Raw genomic sequence first — 20,572 nt, forward strand, 5'->3', positions numbered from 1 at the left:
GTGTTGGTTGTCAAAAAGTACACAGAAGTATTTGCCTCTTTGATTTTATTTCAGAACATGTCAACTTCTGCTTATGTAAACTGTATTGAACAACTGGGATTGTTTTGGTCAAGGCTGAGGGGTGTTTCTCACAGTCAAACATCGGAGACACGGATTGCTTATTTGCTCAGTGGCACTGATTTTATCACTACTTTGGTGATGGCAAAAGAAGCTGTTGGCCTTAATCAATTTGAATATTAGACTTAGGATATTAATAATACATCTTGCAAGACACAGAGTCCTGAAGTAGCTTGCTGATTGAAAAACATTGTATCCTAATATATTTTTTCTTTAATTTTGTGCCATTTGAGCCCTTCTGTTGATTCAGAGTGTGTAAAAGCATTTGTGCAAGGACAACTGAAATAATTTATTACAAAGCTTAGGCTGCGAGGAAACCAATGGTTGGAATATGCAGGTAGTTTTTAACATTGGGATTGACCCACTATGTGCGATAGTCCTGATTCTCATTGCCAACCTGCCAGATCTATTCCTCTGGAAATTTCTTAATTACATTGTTGTTGGCAACTGGCAGCTCTTCTGAAACAACACCTCTTGAGATCACCGTTGGGACCAAGAGTTTAGTGGGGGCAAACAGTTGAGAAGGTAGATGAGGCTCAAATAGCACCTGAATATAACATGAGAAAAAGTAGAAAGCTGATGCATTTATTCCTTTTTTCCAGTAGGTCAACTTGGTCCCCTCATTTTCCGAGATACTGAATTTGAACAAACACTTCTCAGTGTTTGCTTATCGTTAGCATTTGGGTTCATGAGTGATGTTATTAGGACATCTAACTTAAATGTAGTTCTTAGGGCATGGCAAGAGGCTTATGTGTGGAATGACCATGTGACTGTAGCATGGTTTTATTCAAATTTTTTTCTCAACCTAAGAAGTAGTTCTCTGTAAGAGTGTTGTATAGAACAGGAAGTCTTAAATTGAGTTCCCTTAAAACTTCTAAGTTTCTTAAGCTTTTTCTCTCCTCTTGTGCATTCCTTAGGTTGAACTTCCAAGATGTCCCTTGGGAGAGATATGGAGCTGGAGCATTTTGATGAGCGTGATAAAGCTCAGCGATATGGCAGAGGGTCTCGGGTGAATGGTTTGCCCAGCCCTACCCACAGTGCCCACTGCAGCTTTTACCGAACCCGCACTCTACAGACCCTGAGTTCTGAGAAGAAAGCCAAGAAAGTTCGTTTCTACCGTAATGGAGACCGGTACTTCAAAGGGATTGTATACGCCATCTCCCCTGACCGCTTCAGGTCCTTCGAAGCTCTCCTGGCTGACCTGACCCGAACTCTGTCCGACAATGTGAACCTGCCCCAGGGAGTGAGAACAATCTACACAATCGATGGCTCCAAGAAGATTTCCTCCTTGGACCAGCTAGTAGAAGGTGAGCAGTAAGATCTGGAGGTGTCAAGTTAGGTTTGAGTCGGCCTTTGTCTAATCTTTTAAGTCTTTCAAAAAGAGGTGATGGTATTCTTATTGGTAAAGGAAGGATTTTCAATGGTCTGACTAGAATTGTGGATATCTTAAATGATAGCCTTGAAATATTGTTGCCTTGCTACTTCTTTCCTTCTTGTTGAACATGTCTAACCTTTTCCTTTCAACATAGTGTTGATAGTCCTGTATCCTGAAGATTGCAGCTAATCCTTCTTTTCATAAAGATGCAAGGTCAAACCAGTGAGAGTTTAGTCTGTTACACTTCAAAAGTTCTGTGGTGCTAATGAAATCTATGTGAAATTCAGTTAAGATGTTTTTGGTTTTTTAAGTCTCTGAAACATAGTGAAGAGCTCTACCTCTTCTCTACAGGTAAATATGTCTTAAGTAAAATACTAGCCTCTCATTGCATGGCATTAATGTTGGCAACCTGTTAAAAGAGTAATATTGTAGTAGTGATTCTGCTGGGGTAGATTGTAAACGTTTTTTTCCTCTGTAGCATATCCCTTTTCCCCAGTCATAGAATTGGTAAGGTTGCAAATGACCTCTTACATCATTGAGTCCAGCCATTAACCCAGAACTGCTAAGGCCACTGCTGAATCATGTCCCTAAGTGTCAAATCTGCACATCTTTGAAACCTAGAGGGATGGCCTGTTTCAGTGCTTGACATTCCTTTCCATGAAGAATTTTTTCCTAATACCCAATCTAATCCTGCTCTGGCTCTACTTGAGGCCTTTCCTCTTGTCTTATTGCTTGTTACTTGTGAGGAGAGAACCAACACCCACCTTGCTACAACCTCCTTTCAGGTAGCTGCAGAGATCTTAGGTTGTCTGTAAATAAGGCTGATGTACCTGCAGTATAAACTGTCACCAGTGGTTTAGTCAGAGCTGATAATTCTTGGTCACTGTCAAATGTCAGACATGCCAGTCATTAAAAATTAGCCCATTGAGAACAAATTTATCACTCCTTCAGTGATAGTTCTATTGCCAAAAGAAGCTGTCAGCATTAATCAATTTGAATATTAAACTTTAAAAATTGATAGTACTTTTCACAAGTTTTACGAATAGCTAAAGTAGCTTTTCAGACCTGAAGTACTTCTGGACTGCAGTGGGTTTCTAGTGTAAAAAACCAGAATGTACAGAGTAGGAAGGCATTGACTATCACATGGTCATAAATGAGAGTGTTTCTTACCTGTGAAGTTCAAATTCAGGTACTTGATTGTGTTCCAAGAAAATAAAGGTAGAACAAATAATTCATTTTTGCCCCCATCCTGCCCCTGGCCCCAGTGTGCCATGGACAAACCAGTAAAGAATAGATAGATAGCCACCAGACAGCCAATTTAGAGTTGTAACAGAGATTGTAATTTCAATGTGATTTTCATTTTTAGCACCAGGTGAGAGAACTTACAGTAAGAGGATGTAATGAGAGGATCAGAAGGCTAATATGGAGAGAGAAGAATAAAAGGGTAATGGCAAATGCGGCTCCTGAAAGAGGAGTGCAGCTTTGCATAGCAGGTGTTCAGCCAGCATTGGGTTGTCTCCTTTTTGTGTCATAGCAGAGGAAAGCTTTTTAAGTATTGAGAACCTGATATTCTTGATAATCTTCCTTGTGGAAAAAGGAAAGTAGGGGGCAACACAAAGATGCTTCAGAAAGAAAACTGAAGGGGCAGGATTGTCTGTCTAAGTAACAGGTTTGGGGGTTAGGGCCAGAGGTGTAGTGAAATGGAAAGGAGACTGGTCTGAGGAGCAATGTTACCAATTTCAGGGCACAGTTAAAACTATATTTGTCAGGACAGTATTTAATTGCCAGAGAAAATCAATTTCTGGGAGGAAAGACCAATATTAATCAATGTCTGTTTAAAAGCAGTCTTTGTGCATTTGCTTATTTGATTGGTATGCTCAACAAGAAGCAAGTTTCATTGATGTTAATGTTGATTTGCCCAGTCCTTTTGCAGCCAGTCAGAACCAGTTTTGAAAATAAAGAGCTGAATTCAAAAATAAATCCAGCAACCTGTAAGATTGGTTTATTTTGGCATCCTAGTGAAGAATAATACCAGCTATTAATCAGTCAGTCAAAATGAATGACAGTGCAAGGGCCTAGGTTTATTTTAAAGAAGGCATTTGGGATTTCTTATTGTCCTGTGGGACTTTATTCCTTACCCTTCCAATGAATACATTTTCCCTTCCTGGTATAGTTCAAGGAGGACAGTCTTGTTTTCTTGTCCCATTAGGACTGTGGGATTTACAGAAGTCAGTCTTTGTGTGGAAGAAGAGAGCTACATCCTCATTCTATCTGAAAAGGGGCTTCTGTTTATTTGTATAAAACTGCAGGGTGGGTTGTTTCACTCACAGAACTTCACAGTGGAGCACAGGTTCGTATATTATTAGCTCAATGATGGTTTTTGCATAAGCCTCTTCCACTCTTTACTATACAAATTTATTAGAATTTGGCTTGTCTGGTACAGCATTAATTAGCTTGAAGCTGTGCTTTGTGTTTAAATAGCTGGAAAATCACTTGATTTCTGCCTCTTGCCAAATGACATTTGTGCTCCAACTACTGAAATATGAAGTATTGCTTTCTTCATGGTGAGACTATTCCCTTCCTGTGTGAATTCACTAATTAATTTATTGAGACTGTTATGAATTTACGTGATTGGGGGAACATTGATTTGGCGATTGCAATGTGAAGCAAATGTATAAAGCTTTGCTTTTTAGAATTGGTTTTTGCCTTTATGCCTGAGGAAGTGAGGAAGTTGTACTCTTACCTTCTCATGTGGTAGATAAAGACAGAGAGGCTCTTAAGGGAAATGAGATAGCAGCCACTGTCTTTCATCCCAGAGCTAAATACATAGAACTGCATGAAATACAGACCCAAAGGAAAAAGATTGTAAAAGAGCTGTTCTGCTTCAGTTTTATTTATTTCCATTCTGCATACATTTCAGAGCTGGCATGGCTGTGTGCTGGTGATCTAGATTATTTTGAGATACATGGACATGTTTTCTCTTTATTTGAAAGTAATGACATCCCTGGGTGTGGGGGTTTTGTGGGTTTTTGGTTTGATTGATTTTGGTTTTTTGGTTTTGTTCCCCCCCTCCATCTTTTTGTTCGAGTTGTTTTTTGTTTGTTTTCTGTTAAGATTTAATGCATGTGAGATTTGTTGGAGTTTAATAACAAGAGGTATGTACTGTTCCAAAAAGTTTCACATGGTCTGTAACTTCTGTCACACTACATGAAGGAAATAATGCAACAGATTCAAGTTCCTTCTTTTTGTCAGCCCTGAAGCTTGGACCCTCTCACGTCTCTGAATGTGACGTGACTTTATTGTTTCTACATGCTTTGATTGCATGTCATGCCTAGGAAATAAAGATGAAGTTGCTCTTGAAGGCTAAATTTTTTACCTGTAAAGTAGGTTTCAGGAAATAACTTTGCTTCTCCAAAACTGTATCAACCTTAGAGCAACCAACCTTAAAGGCGGAGAGATCTTACCCCCAAAATAAACAATGAACATTGCAAGGTAACTCTGAAACAAAGAATATTTACAGTTTTTACTCCTGAGGTCCTGCTATGTGGAACAAAGACACAGAATCAATCTGTAGCCAGAACTGCATCTCTTTCTCATTAATTTTATTATAATATTACCTCAGAATTTTGGGTATGAATCAGAATTGATTGTTTTAAGTTTCTATGATACCTACCACAAAGTTAACCCTGCAGATGAGAGCTGGCAGTCAAAGACCAGCCGAAAGCTCCAGACCACAAGGCTGAGAGCGTACTGGGAAACAATTTTGTCACATGTCAATATTGGGTGCACTGCCAAATGATTCTAAAGACTTCTGTGTCTGCATGTTTTGTGTAGGCATAATGGCAAAAACAGTTTTAAGGAATGATCTCGAAAAGAAAAATGAATGCCTCTCGGGGATTACCTCAGAGCCACAAACCTTGTTGAAGGAGCAGTTTGAAAGGATGCAGATATGCCAGCTTTAAAATCCAGTAATAGCTGTAGCCAGCTAATAACTCTTGGGAGATGTGAACCTTGCTGCAGGGCAGAGGAAATGCTGGGTCACATGAGGACTCGGGAAGGCTCTCGTGATGGAGGCAGGCAGTTTGTGCTCAGAGCAGCAGAGAAGCTGCCTGCCAGTGCAGGGTTCAAAAGGCAGCATCTCCTTGCTGAAGTGATGGGCTGCAAGAGTTCCTGACTTGTTTTCTATATGGGTCTTGCTACTCCTACTGTCACCTCATTTCTCATATCTTCTCCCTCTCCTTCCCAGTATTCCTGCTGCCTTCTTGACTCTGCCAGCCACTCGGGTGTTGTTGGTGAGGAGCCCAGCCAGGCCAGACTGTAGGAATTGATTGATGTGGTCTCTGATGCTCTCTAGAGCTAATGGCTTCTTTCTTCTAGATCATGCCTACCTCAGCAGTTGCGAATTGATGGGTTGGAAAGATTCATATGCGTGTGTAATGTGCTATCAAAATAATAATAGTAAAGTATCTGTTTAAATGTTTGTAGAGCTGAATCTATGTGGACATTTGTTTGTAGGATTAAATTTACACTGGATATTTACCATGGACTTGATCCAAGGCTATCAAATTTAGGGAAACTTGGACTGAATCCTGTGTCAGAAATGGCTGCAATCCTTATATTGTTTAATAAACAAACAGCTGAATGATCCTGTTGCATAAAATAGTAGAGGGTTGTTCTGGCACTATTTATTTGATTATTTGTTGATCCATTTGTTTAGCCTGTTGATCATCTTTTGTCTTGCTTAACAGCTTCTTGGAAGTCCACGTGATTTCTTATTCTAGGTGCTTTACGTTATTTTTTGATGGACTTTTTTTTAGGTCTGTGCAGAGTATATCTTACTTGTAACAAGATTGCAGAAATTTGAGGGGACAGAGGAAGTATTTTTGATGAGGAAAAAAACCCCACCTTTTTAGTCTGAACTGAGAAGAAAGTAAGTTTGTGAAAGAAGTCCTTTCCAAGGTCAGAGGAGATCTGATTTGAAATTTCTGGTGCATCTTATTGCTGGGTGAACATGTGTAGGTCAGATTTATTTCCTGTAGATGCTCCATCTCTTTTGCACTGTTGCATTTTTTTCAGACTGTGCAGGAAAACAAGGCAGCAGCAATGTGGTTAAAGTAGGTTATTGTTCTATTAACTAACACATTTGGGAACTATTAAGTATCAGTAATTTATTTCATTCAGGTCATCTTCCTTTTGCAATCTGCTCTGTGCAGTGAGGCACAGTCAGAATTTTTTGTCCTTTCTCCTGAGAGACTGAGATTCTGCCTTTTATATGTATAAAACCAAAGGGTAGAAGTGAAGCAAGGCATATACGCTTAGGCATGGGGTGCTGGGGGTGCTAGTCCCTTCCCCACCCTCTTAACATATTTCTTATCCTATCTGTTGGGGAAATGGACCCCAATAAATCACTGCTAAGTAATAAATTTACTTTACATTCCTACTACATACTGTACTCCAAGAAATCAACACTATTTTCCCGAAATTGGCAAATCCTGACCTCCACAAAGAGGGGCTGATGTTCCCTCTCTGTTTGTGAGATTCAAACAGGTTCTCTCTTCCTTCTCTAGGGCTTCCACCTAAGATAACTGGCTTCCTCATGAAGCTATTTTAGGCTAAGTCACCTTAAGCACAGAAAAGCAACACAAAAAATGGATTTTAAGAGATAATGCCTTGGTCATTCTCATAGGGATAATATCAGCAAGCTGAAGAAAACAAACTAACTGCTAATACCAATGTGCAAAGCTAGGAGACACTTTCATCAGGAAAGCTCCAGTACTTATGTGCAGTGATTCAATGTCTCCTTAGCAACAACTTTATACACACAGATATTATTTCTACAAATATTTAATAAGTGAAGCAAGCCTTGAAATTCTGTCATGACCCATAAGAACTATCCTCCAGTGTTGCATGTCTCTGATAGGTCAGTTGCATTGAATTTTAACAGATGTGCAACTGCAGGTAGTAGGTTATTATTTTTCTTTTCTTTTTTTTTCTTTTTTAAGCATAAACAATGTTTTGGGATCTGCCCTTCTACATGATTAGCATTATGATTAATTTCTCAATGTTAAGATTTATTTTAACATTGAGTCCCAGAAGTGTTGAGCATTTATACAAATTAAATTGTAGGGTTACTGACCAACAAGTTTGAAACTGACCAACAAGCGCTGTGCATCTTTTTTGCAAGGTTCCAGTGGTATGTATTTCATTTTCACTGTTGCTGGGAAGAGGCTCTCAGGAAAGGGATACTTTCTAAGGTGTAGTAATCACTTTTTTTCCTAGATGTCAGATCTCCCAAAGCAACTGGGTGTTCCCCTTTTCTTTTCCTAATGGCTATTGATGCTGTAATCAAGAGTCAAAATTCCATTAGTGACAGATGACTGCGCTGTGAAACACTTGCTCCCCTCTCCTGGGGAGCTACAATCAAATTGTCACTGTTAAATAGGCTTTGTTTTCTGTGCCCTTTGCTTAATCCAGTTTCTTCAAAGAGCCCTTCTCAACACTTGTTCTGTTAGGAATCTAGTGTCTGGAGATTGTTGCTTTCTTCTTCCAGCTGCCAATTACTCAGAGCTGGTGATGAAGAAGCAATAGCTAAAGCAGGAGATGGATTTACTGGATTTTTAAGTCATGCCCCTTGTGAAACCTTTTTACAGTCTTCTGTCCTGGAGGTATTGGTGAAAAATAAGGGAATGAAAATCTAGGTGAAGATCTTTTGTCCTTTTATTTGAGATTCCTCTGTGTACAAGCTAAAAGTTTTTATTCTTACAGGCCTGACCCTTAGGACCAGCATGCATGAGAATTGCAGTCCCTAGCTAATTCTAAAATAGTTTTAAATAACAACATTATGGGAGAAATGTCTGTATTTCTGTTAAACTGTATCAAATAGCTCCTACTAAAGGTATTTCATCTTTGAAGGCCTTGAATGTTCTACCTCCAAGGTGTTCTGTAGAAAAATATGAGCCTCTTGAAGGGAAAAAATTATCTTGGTGTAAATATTTTAGTGATATGGTACCATTGGAAATGAGGAAAGGGCAAAAGTGCTTATGTTCAAACAATCCCAAACCTTCAGTGATTCTATTGGTCCTTTTTAAATGATCATTCATATAAATTTAGTTTTGTAATGAAGAGCTGATGTGCAGTTAAATGCTACAAGGAATCCATCTGACCTTTAAATGTAGCTGATATTAAAAATCATGTGGAACACTGTCCTTTCAAGAAGGGGAACCAAAAGAGTTCTTAATAAATTAAATGTAAATCATCTGAGTACGCTGTGTATCGACATTTATTTATGAGCCTACCCTTTGAGAAGTGAGTTTTAATTTGAAGACTTGCTTTTAAATAAATGTTATTTTCTGCAACTGAAGTGAACAATTTCCCTAATAGGACTGAACCTCAAAATCCAGATTTATATCTTCCCTCCAAAAAAACAAAATAAGTGGTTACTGGTGGATTTTACATCTTACTGCAAGCACAAGTATAGAGAAGAATAAATTTTGCTTAAGAATTTTTAAAAGAGACTTCTGCAAATTATTTTATAAAGCAGGTATTTATTGTATGGATCTTAATACAGCCTTAAACATAGTAGGATTTCTTTTTCCTTAAAACTTTGTAATTTTGTGGATGTGGTTCAGTGGATGCGTTCTGACCTGGCACTGACTGAGTAGCTAATACTAGAACAATTGGACAGGACATGAATAAAAGAGAACCTGCGCTGCTTGACTACTCATTACTGTAGCTGAATCTTCTAGTCTGATGTTTCCGTATACATATCTGTCTATCTTGGATATATGCAGTGTCTAAAAGGAAGAGCCTACCTTTATCCAAGCCTCAAGTCCCAGTGTTGCCTGCCCCCATTTTTAGATGTGGTGACTCTGTATCTATTCCTTGTGTGCTGTAATGTCTCCAGAATTGGGTTGGGTGCCTTGAAACCTTAAAATTTCTGTTCAGAAATTAATTTTTAATACTTAATTTCTTTTAATGATTGAACTGTGAGTCCTCTTTCCTTAGGGGTAGGGGTCATGAGGAATATCTTTGGTTCTTACATGTTTTTTGGCATAGGAGGTGCATGACTGAGTTTTGTTCTGGTTTTGTTACCCTGGGCTGAATTTCTGACATGAAGGCCTCTGTGCTATTAGCATACAGTGAACTTTTGAACCCAGAAGAATTAAAACATCTCAGATGTCTCTGTGGTATTGTTCAGGAAAGGATCTTGCATTATTTGTGATTTAACTGTAGGCTGCCAGAAGGTGTGGTCTTGCTGGATGTAGTATTGGTTTCTTTGAGTTTTTTGGTTTTTGTTTGGCTTGTTTGTTTGTTTGTCCCCAGACAGAAGATGAACTGGATCACCTTGCAAAATTAGTAGTGTCTTTGGTATGTTCAGTCAGATCACTGAGCTGATCCAACTCATCCAGTGCTACTGCCAGCACAAATACAGTCGAGCTCAAGGGAGAGTTTGGGAGCACCCAAGCCGGTGCCCCTTACACAGCAGCCTTCAGCTGGACTGGATTCAGGTGCTAATCTACATGGTGCTGGGTTTTCTGGCTGATTTCTAGTTCCCCAGAAGTTGTGTAGGTGTGGTATTTGCAAAAATATTTTACTGCAGATAATGCTCCAACAGAAAGAGGAACTAATAGCCACTATTTTTCTTTTAAGTATGGTGCATTTGTTGTGATGAGAAGTCTGTAGTTGCTACTCTTCGTCTTCATTTCCCCACATATTATATATTTAGTCAGTAAACAATACATGGAGGTTTCTTGTCTATATATATCCTGGGTTTATGATGCCTAAAGCTTTAAAAAACATCAAATGTTAACAAATTTCCATGACCTTTTCATCCACCTTCTTATAGAAAATTATTTGTAGCCTATATTTTTTGGCAATGTTTCATAGTATTTCCTGTGAAATATTTGGGCCCTGATGTTTTCTTGGGAGTGGGCTACTTAAGCATGAAGGCTGGGGGAGTACTGTGATAATGTGCTGGGGCTGGGCTGCTGGTGAAATACAAACATTGTTTACTGTGTTTACTGACAGCAGTGGTCCCAACTGCAAACAGTGTTTTCTGATAAGAAAACTGCTGCTTTTAAGGATTTTCGTAACAGTATTTCTTGAACCATTAGTTGAAGAGTGATCTTTAAAAGATAACTCATTTTGTAGTTGGTAGCATCTGAGAAGGGAAGAGATCAATATTTATGCACTGTAGACCAAGAATGGTAAGAATAATATTTAATAATTTAAGAATGATTTGATTTTGTATTTTCCTGTGTTTTTCTTTTTTTCTTCCCTCTCCAATCTGACTTGCTGGACTTTTGCTTTTATTTCCACAGGGGAAAGTTATGTGTGTGGTTCCATAGAACCCTTCAAGAAACTGGAGTACACAAAGAATGTAAACCCAAACTGGTCAGTGAATGTTAAGACAACTTCTACTTCTCGTTCAGTGCCATCTCTTGCCACTGCTAAAGGAGGTGCTCCAGACACAAAAGAGAATAAGGATTTCATTAGGCCTAAACTGGTCACTATCATCAGGAGCGGAGTGAAGCCACGGAAGGCAGTCCGGATCCTGCTCAACAAGAAGACAGCACATTCCTTTGAACAGGTTCTTACTGACATAACCGATGCCATCAAGCTGGATTCAGGGGTGGTTAAACGCTTGTACACGCTAGATGGAAAACAGGTAAGAATTTTCATGATGACCATTCTCAGCATGAAGAAAATATAATTTTCCAGAAGGAAAAGAATAGTACATTAGCAGAAAAGAGTCCCATTTGCTTTAGAACGTACAGCCAGACCTTCTACTGCTTATAGTGCACTTAAGATCTGTGAGCAGCTCAGGAACACCATGAAACATCACTTGGCCTTGGTGAAGGTCTTGCCATTTATGATAAATAATAGCTCTAAATCTGTTCTGCTGAAAGTGTGATGTGGTTTTGGCTCTGCATGCCGGAAATGTAGGATGAAGGATGTCACTTAAGCTCATTCTGTTAACTTGTTTCAGCTTTTTCTTGCAGCAGTTGTATGAGTCATTGCGCTTGGCTTTCTGTAAACTGTAAGAGCAAACAGTGAGGACGCGTTTCACCATGATAAATGCAGACCTACTGCTCTCCAGAGTGACTAAATGAGGAATCTAATTGCACCTAAAATGGACAATGAAGAAGGTGCAAGCTTAGAAAATGAATGAGATTTTTTCCTTATTGCAGGAATAAAGGTAGGATTATGTGTGGAGCTCACATTTATTGAGGAGTCTCTTGTAGGTTTCATGTTATTTCTTCTGTGAAATACCTTCAAGCAGTGTCGCTTTTTTGCTGACTTATTAAATTGCAGCAGAGTGAGATTTTTGAGAGGCTTCTTATTGAGCTTGGGGATAGAGGAACATGAAAAAAAATTACAGAATAATCCTACTTCTTTTTTGTCTTTCACTTTATTTGTAATTTTTCTATGGACATGTATTAATTATAGCAAAACAGGAGAAGCTCTTAACCTGCTGAAGGGCAAGGCTAATTTCAGCATGACCTGAATTGATTTAGAGCAATGGTGACTCTAGAGAAATAAGGCAGATATTTGCATTTACAGATGTAACTTATTAAACTGAAGAAATCTCCCTGAGAAGCTAGAAGCTGCTAGAGACTGTGATATTTCTGCTGTAATACAGCTGTGTTTTTACAGATTCTAGGTTCAATGATCACAGATAAGCAGCAAACAGTGTTGCTGTTGTGAGATGCTGCCAAATCTGCCTGATACAGGTAAATCAATGCTCAGCAAGATCTGGTGATGTCCCAACACATCTGCAGTTACTGGGGCTGATGTGCAGGCATCGCTCCAGAAACAGCTACGGCAGAACACTGATCTCAGAGAGGGCTGTTCAAAGGAGAGGCTGCTTATTCAGAGCACTGGTTCAAGTCAGGGCCAAGTCTGGCTTGACCAAAGTCCCTTCTATCTGCTGTTTTGTATCAGTAACCTCTGACACCAGTTACACACAGTAGTACGGTTCTTGGTGACTGCGTACATGCCTGTAATGATCTCCTTACTGTGACTTTATTGGCAACTTTGACATGGAGGAAAATATGGACATGAAATTCTTTTTGTCTGCAGCAAAGTTGAAGTGTGTGTCAGGGGAAACTCTCAACTCCTGGTCTTTGTCTCATGCTCCAGGGAGCACTAAGACTAGTACATTTGAGGAAGGAGTTGAGATTTTAAAGCTACAGAGGTCAGTGGTGTCTCTGCTATGACATTGACAGAAGATCTTGAATGATTATTCCAGTTCCTGCAAACCCTCTCAGTAAAAAGGAAATGCAATATACTTTGTATTTTATATGTAAATAAACTTGTGGTTTAGCTCTGAGGAAATGCAGCCTGGAAGGATGCCCATGTTGTCTCCTGGATAATGTGCTCACTTTTATCTTTTTGTATTTAAAACTCCCGTGCAATGATTGTGCTTAGAACAAACCAAAAAAACCCCTTTACACCTGTTTTGGAACTCTAATTCCTGAAATTACCTAGTATTATCCTACTGCTGGGGCAAAAAGGGTGACCAGATTTTCTTGGCCCTTATGTTGGCATAGTTCAGTTGAATCCTTTGTCAACTCATGAGCTTTGACTTGAACTTAACTCAGTGTTGTTTTTATTGCCTACCTTGTAGCCTGAAACCCCCGTGTCCAGAAGCTCTCCCAAGAGACCACCATCTCCACACTCCTTCCCCTTTTGGATATACACATGGAATTGTGTAGCTCACTGTCCAACCCCCCTGGTAAGGTCAGGGTTTAGATTAAGGGGTGTGTGTGTCCTGCAGGTATAACAGAGACTTTGCTTTCTCCATGTACAAAGCAGCTTTGCTGGCAGGATGGGAAAGGAATGACTCTGTGCTCAGCAGGAGCAGCCTGTTGCTCAGCCCTGAGTGGGGAAGTCATTGATTTCCTGTGCTGCCAGGCAATTGCTGCTCCATTTTTCTTTGCCAAAAGCCTGATCTCCCAGATGGCGCTGGGGACACGATGATAGATATTTTTTTATTGCTAAATTCAAGCTGTGAATTGTTACTGGGAGGAAATCCATGGTAAATCCAACATTTTTCCAGTACTATTTGTAGTTGGAAACTTCTACTGTGACTCCTGCTGGAGTTCTGAAAGTTCTGGAAAAGCCTGTGTTGAGGGGCTAGATCTAACAAATCTGTGATTAAATCTTTCATCACTAACTTAAAAAGCAATAAAATCTTAAAGCTCTGAGTTCAGAAAAGTAATTTACTGTAAGGATAAGAGAATAAAGCTCTGCTGGGATCATTCTTTGGAAATGTCACTTGGAAATAAGCTATTCTGTACTGTCCTCTCTTCTGAGTTTTTTTTATGAGGCCAACACTGGAATTGCCCTTCCAAAGCAATAATGAGTCCCCTGTATTGTTAATGCAGGTGGGCAGTGTGGTATGTGTATTGTTGTTGGATACTATCATTAGATGCCCCAGGCTAATAAAAGAAAGCAGCAGAAGTCAGAGACTTAACTGACCATCCAAGTTAGGTGGTTGTCCCATACTGACACTACACATGGAAAAATAATACTTGTAAATACTTAAATACTTGTCCTCAAATAGCTTTGTTAGTTGTGATGTTTTGATCTGTATCTCTAAAATATATTAATAAACATTTTGTTAAGAGGAATTTAAATGATGGCCTATAAAATTTGGTGACAATGTAAAGAGTTGTCTTGATGAAAGAGGTAGTACTTAGACAATCAGAACCTCAAGAAAGTTTAACTGCTAGGAAGAAAGCTCTCCTCTGACATCCAGTTGATTCCCCATCTCAAAAATTGCTTCCTGGTTTTGGAAAATTTAGTAAGTTTTGGTGCACATTATGCTTTGTCAGTGTTTCTTAGAACTCCAGGACTTGATTAAGTAGGTGTGTTGTATTAGCCATTTCAACTTTTTAATTATGGAATAGAAAAAGAAACATGCTGGGGGGAAACCAAACCAAAAAGAAGAAAGTAAACTAAACCTAAAAAAACCCCAAGAAAGCAATCCTCAAAAAAATTAAACCCCAACAAATTTAACCAGTCTGTCTCATTGGGTCATTGGCAGTTCAGGGACTAAAACTTGATGTTTTCCAGTATTGGCTGGCTATTGACTTAGGATTTCATGCATTACTATAGTTTTATTAAATAATTTTAAAAAAGCTTCTCCTTACTAAAAACAGGGTAACTAGTGGCTTATTTGCATTTCCTTTTAGCCCATCAGAATTTGTATTTTGACTTTAAGGTCTCAGAAGCCTTAAAATACCATTTCATTTGTGCTAAAAAGGGCACAATATGCAACTGCAATCTGATTATAAAGCACACCAGTGGCCTGCATTTAGCATACTTTTGCAGTTTAATTATTAATGACTCCTCAGAGCTGGATAGGTTTCACACCATGTCTGGAATAGTTTGTATATACTTTTATAAATACACTTAATTTCCACTGGTACAAGGGTCTTTTTACTCTAGAGAAAGAGATAGAATTACTTCCCTGTACCACAGTGATGCATTAGAAGATGGTGGGACTCTCAGAAGTGTTTAACAGTCTTATGAGCACAGGCCAAATTCAAAAGCTTTCCAGGGGGAAAGCTTGAGGTGTTTTCCTTGCCAACTTTGCTATGTAAGGAAAATGAAAATAGAGTGAGTAGGTGTAATGGCTGCCTGTAGGAATACAGATAATGAGGGCATGCTCTTACTATGAGCACTACTCAATTTTTTAGGTTACCCTGATGTTTAAGTTCGTGAAGAGATATTGTCAGCGTTGGCCCTTAATATTATCGTATACTTAGGCAGAGGCACTTAGGCACTTTCTCATGACTGAAATGTGTCTTGCTTCTCTGTAGCTGCACTGTTCCAGTTTGATTTCTAAGCTTTCCTTAACAGAAGGTGGCATTTTTAGTTTGATGTGCATTAAAAAATGGCCTTCTAAAAAGCAGTGTGTGGACACAGTGCAGACACTGAGGACACAAGCTGTGTGTGGAGATAGAGCCCAGTTGCTTTGTTGCAAGCTATTCTCTGGTTTCTGTTTCCTTGGTGCACTTCTACAATAACACCAATGACTGAAATGGGAGAAAACGAATCAAGGTCACATTTAACAGCAATATTGTGAAACAGTGCCATTTTTAGAAGTATTATGATGTGTATATTTGTACAGGGTATTTACAGTTTGCATGTTTTGGCACAGACTAAAGGCTGGACAGCAGTGCTTTGTTACCTTCTACATCCTCCATGTGCTTTTGGCAGAGCAAACATCTGGTTTATAATAGGACCTACTTATTTGAACAGGTGGTTTGCTTAGCTTAACAAGATGCAATCATGCAAATTATTTTTCAGTATATGCATTATGCTGTTGATTTGACTTCAGACAGATAAATGGTCAGTGCCAGAGATACCAGAATAAAAGTCACTATCTGTTCAGTTTTTTTTTCCTCATACACAAATCAAATTACCTTTACAGGTATGAAATACAGCCACAGTTACTTAAAGACATATAACTTACAGAGGGTACAGTGTGAGGCATAGGATGTCCCTCAACAGCCTTGTTTTAAGCCATTGAAGTAGCTATTAAAGAATTGTGACTGCAAGGAAAGGGAATATCACAGTACTGGAAAGCTTGAAGCTTCTTCATTGAGTGTAATATGCTTTTGTTTATTAGTGGAAGCCCACTATAAACTGGGTATGTAATGATGCAAAAAAACTCCCTTTCCTGTGGACTTCTCATTCTGAAGACACCTGATATCGTAGTTTTTAAAAAGGAATACCACTATTCTATAAAAATAATCTCTTAAGGAAGCAAAAGCAGCTCTTTGCACCTACACCTAAAATGAGCATGTGATTTTTATGGTTTTGTTCTTAACCAGTGAAAAACATTTGAATAATAACATCTGTATTGTACAGTAAATTTTTGGCCAAAGGTACTGTTTCTTAGGATATATTAAACATCCCAAATGTCTTTCTCTAGACTTGGTTTGTGCTTGGTACAGAAACATCTACGTAAATGAAGGTAGGTGTCTTTGACAGAATAACATTCTCATCTCAGCATTTGGGTAGTGTATATTGTACAACAATCTAGACCAAAGGAATGTTAACCAAAATAAAATTTATGTGCAGCAAGTGACTAGTTTTGTGTTTGCCTGTAAGTTTGATTCACATCAGAATTTGTAATCTTAATATAGAAGGTGCATTTAGTTTTAAGGGCAACTGGTTGGGCATGTTCTTTGTATTTGTGAAGTTGTAGCTGCAATCCACTCAAAATAGCATTTATTGTCCATTTTCAAACATTTTTCAAAACTAGGAAAAATGTTGAGTGCATCTTATCTTCTGTATCTCAGCACAGTAACTTTATCTTCTCCCTTTTGTTGAAGGCTTTGGAGCTCCCTGCCAGCCACAGGCACATGGGTGATGTTGATTCACCAGAGAGCAATGGTGAATTCTCTGTGAGGTGTAGCTGTACAGATCTTTACTATTTGTGAGAAAACATTAAGTAAAACGACTTCTGCAGCTTACATAGGCATTTTAACAGGAAAGCGGCAGCTCTTGAGGTGGTACTTTAATGCTGGACAGCCATCTGGGGTCCTGAAACCCATTGTGCTCACTCTGCATGAGCTGTTCTTTCCTAAAGGGCTTCTAATGTGGATGCTGGAAGGCCATACCCATCAAAAGATATCTGTGCTGCTTATTTTAGACACGAATTTTAGGCCCTGTCTGGGCAATTCTGATAGGACCACCATGTTATATATATAAATGAGAGACATTTAAAAAACCCCAAAGAGCACCTCTCCAGCTTGTAATGCACCTCACTTTCCCTCCTTCTTGCCTGAAGTATATTTAATAAAATTATTTTTTCCCTCTGGAAGATGTATAATTTCTGGCTTTTGTGTTTTGAAACTGATTTTGGGGAAGGATTAAAAAGATGAAGTTTTTTCTTAATACTGAGGAAAAGGCCCCTTCTTGAAGACATGATAGTCTGAAAAACAAACAAAAAATCAATGAATGGAAATTGTGTGTTTCAGCAAGTTGTGATGGCCTCTGGGGGTCTTGGGAAATTCTTATGGTTACTGTTGAGAAAAGTGGATTTCCACTACAAATTAGACTGTACTTTGTGAAAAGCATAAAACACTGGTTTAAAATCATTTGTGCTAGGGTAGAAAATTTGCTGGCAATTGGTGTTACCCTGGTGTTAGAGCTGAGGTCCTTGAACTCTTGTGCTTCTGGATAGGCCGTTTCATTGTCAAGTTATGACATTGACTAACAATTTTAATTGTTACTCAGATAAAGTCCTCTGAGAAGGAGTGAACAGGAGCCCATTCCTTGCTGAAAGCAGTGTGTGCTCATTCATTTGTCTAGGGTCGGTTCTTATTAAGCTGAGACTGACAACTGTGTTGCTCTGTCTCCAAAAGCTTCTCACAATAGGAGTTTCCATGGTTGCCAACTGGCATCCCACAGGAACTGCAGCCTGACTTTGAAAATTGGAAAAGAAGACGCCATCTTCTGCATGCTTTGGAGAGGCTTGTGTGCTGTGCAAAACAAGAGCTGTTTAGGTGAATGTGACAGAAAACTTGCATACCTGCTTCAGAATGTGTTAAATATCACATAAGCTGATGTTAGTGTCTTTAAAGATATCTACATAGTCATTAGAGAGTTTATGTACTGTCAGAAGCCTTTCTTAAGGAACAGTAATTTCTGACTCTTCAAGGTGGAGTTTTGTACTGTCTGAAGCAGTGTTTCTCAGTGGAAAGACATGGTGTTATTCAGAGCTATCCATTTCTAGAGTAAGGACAATTTTCCTCTACATCTGGCCTTTGTTTAAATATAATGTAACTAAGAACAGCTTATTATCCAGTTAAGTTCTGATTTGTGTTTTAGTGACTATTGGGGAAGGAAAAGAAAAGCAAATGGGACCATCTTCAACTGTATGATCTTGTTGTGGAGAGTTTTTGGGGTTTTTTTGCTTAGTTGTTTCATGGAAGAGAGTTTGGAAAAGTGCTTGCAGAGTTCTCTGATCATGCTGTTCACCTGTTTTGTAGAGACAGGCATGAGATTACTGGTGGTCATGGAGAAGAGTTTCCACTGCTCAGTAAAACACAATCCTTGGGACCAATTTGGTCCTTAATGAACAGCTGAAACCTTTAACCTTTTTGGGATGCTTTCAAACAGTAGCCATCCTAAACTTTCTCTGTTCTCCTCCCCCTGCCTTATGACTTTGTCTGAACCAAACGTGATCGATGGTTTGAAGATTGTTATGGTGTATTGTCAAACTGTTGTGTTCACTGGGATGATTTTATTTATACTCTTTGAAGCTCTGACTGCTAGTAATTTATTTTTTTTGGTTGGCAAAGTGTGTGTTTCCTTTCTCTTAAGTGGTATGATGAAACGATCCTTTAAAAAAGCATAATGGATTTTGGTTTTACTGGGTTGTTTCTGTTCTGTTCTGTTTTTCCTTTTAAAGTTAGTTGTTATAAAGGGACTAAGAATTTCTAGGCATTTAGGAGAACCTTAAGTGTCATCTAAAGAAAAAATCCAGCATTTTCTTCTCACAATTTTTTGTATTCATAGGAAAAATTATTAATTCTGCCTTGTAGCTTATGAGAACTTAAAGATTTCCTTTCTAATGTAAGTATTTTTTATAATTATGTCTTTGGATGTTGGGCCTTGAATTCTTACACAAACACCTGGAAAACCTTGTCAGTGCCTGTTTTGAAAAAAGTTGAGTTAATGAACTAAAGGATAATAACTTACTCAAACTCAAGTTTGAGCAGCTACCTGAGATTTAGTGCAAGTATGTCCTTGATTACTTGTTTCTTTCCACTTAGTTTCCTATTCAAAAACCTTTTGCCTAGATGTTGTGTAGAAGATGCTTATGTGAATGATGAATACTGAGAGGACAAACTACATAAATATTCTATCATTAGCTGTGTTCTTCTCTGAAAAATAATCCTTGCATTTATAGGAGCCAAGGTCTTTCAAACCCTTCAAAAGGCAATTGATACTGGCAAAATAAGTCAAAAATTACTGACAATGCAGGAAATTGTAGTGTCTGCCCAATTTTGTACCTTGTTTTTCTTATTAAGTTTTTATGAAACCAGATTCTTTTGTGAAACTGCGATAAACTGTGAAACATTTTGTGTGCAATACTTTGAAGCTTCTTAAGCCATACACTTTGCTGTTGCTTGTAATGAGTGGCAAGAAACACAAATATTTTTGAATATTCAACCTAGTTTGGAATTGTCTCTTGTGATTATTTTTCTGTAGAAAGCAAGTCTAGGGCAATTACATACTTTGCAGGTGCTTGTTGAGTTACTCAAGATGAATTCAGGTCTCTACCTCTAGAAGGATTGTTTCCTGTATTGGAGATGCAATTCACTTCTTAGATGTGAATTTTGGAACTGAAACTGAGAGGATCTTCAGGGACAACAGTATTATGTAATAATAAATCAGTGATGTACCATGTATTCTGCCTCTTTCCCCCTCCATTTCTCTTTAAGCTTGAAACTAATTTGTTCAATCCTGGGGGAAGTATTGACTTAATCTCTTCTGAATCTATGTCCCAGTACTGTGTGCCAGTTCATAGGGCCAGACTGTCCAGACTCAATCAGATTTAGAAACTAATACAATTACCAGGAGGTGAAAATATTTCCATTGTACTGAATGAAGGCAGTAAAGCTCTGAGAATAGCTCAGATTTTTATGTATAAATCAAACACTTTTGAGACTGTTTTCCCGATGTCACTGGTTAATGGTATACGAGGTGTGTATCACATTTTTCTTAAATTTTAATAAGTACTTTCTCTTATGGTTTACCCCAAGAAACTTCTGAAGTAGGTCAGACTACCTATTTCAAGCAGGTGATTTTGCTTGGCAAAGCTGCTGGGGAAGGAATGAAGCTTCTTCCATAGGACTGAATCCCTGAAGTCATAGACGGAAGAGCAGAGGTCTTTGGAGAACTAAGGACAGGACAGAGTACTTCACACATAGATAAAAATGAGTACAAATGGGTCTGAAATTATCAGAGGTGAGTGTAGCTAGAGAAGGCAAGGCAGAAGACTGTAGTATGCTCCCACTGGAAGCAGCAAAGCTTTACATAGGGTTTGGAATT

At 38.6% G+C, this 20,572-nt stretch overlaps 1 protein-coding gene across 4 annotated transcripts in view; it reads left to right on the forward strand.

The window, feature by feature from the left end:
• DCLK1 (doublecortin like kinase 1) overlaps nt 1–20,572 on the forward strand; it is a 230,355-nt gene that overhangs the window by 2,318 nt on the left and 207,465 nt on the right. For all 4 annotated transcript variants that reach the window (XM_030954699.1, XM_030954456.1, XM_030954375.1 and 1 more), the window contains exons 2-3: nt 1,035–1,424; nt 10,813–11,159. In XM_030954699.1, the coding sequence (XP_030810559.1) occupies nt 1,049–1,424; nt 10,813–11,159 (723 nt within the window). In that variant the 5' untranslated portion in view covers nt 1,035–1,048. The remainder of the gene's footprint in view (nt 1–1,034; nt 1,425–10,812; nt 11,160–20,572) is intronic.

This window comes from Camarhynchus parvulus, chromosome 1, assembly GCF_901933205.1.
Source record: "Camarhynchus parvulus chromosome 1, STF_HiC, whole genome shotgun sequence".
Classification (NCBI taxonomy): Eukaryota; Metazoa; Chordata; class Aves; order Passeriformes; family Thraupidae; genus Camarhynchus; species Camarhynchus parvulus.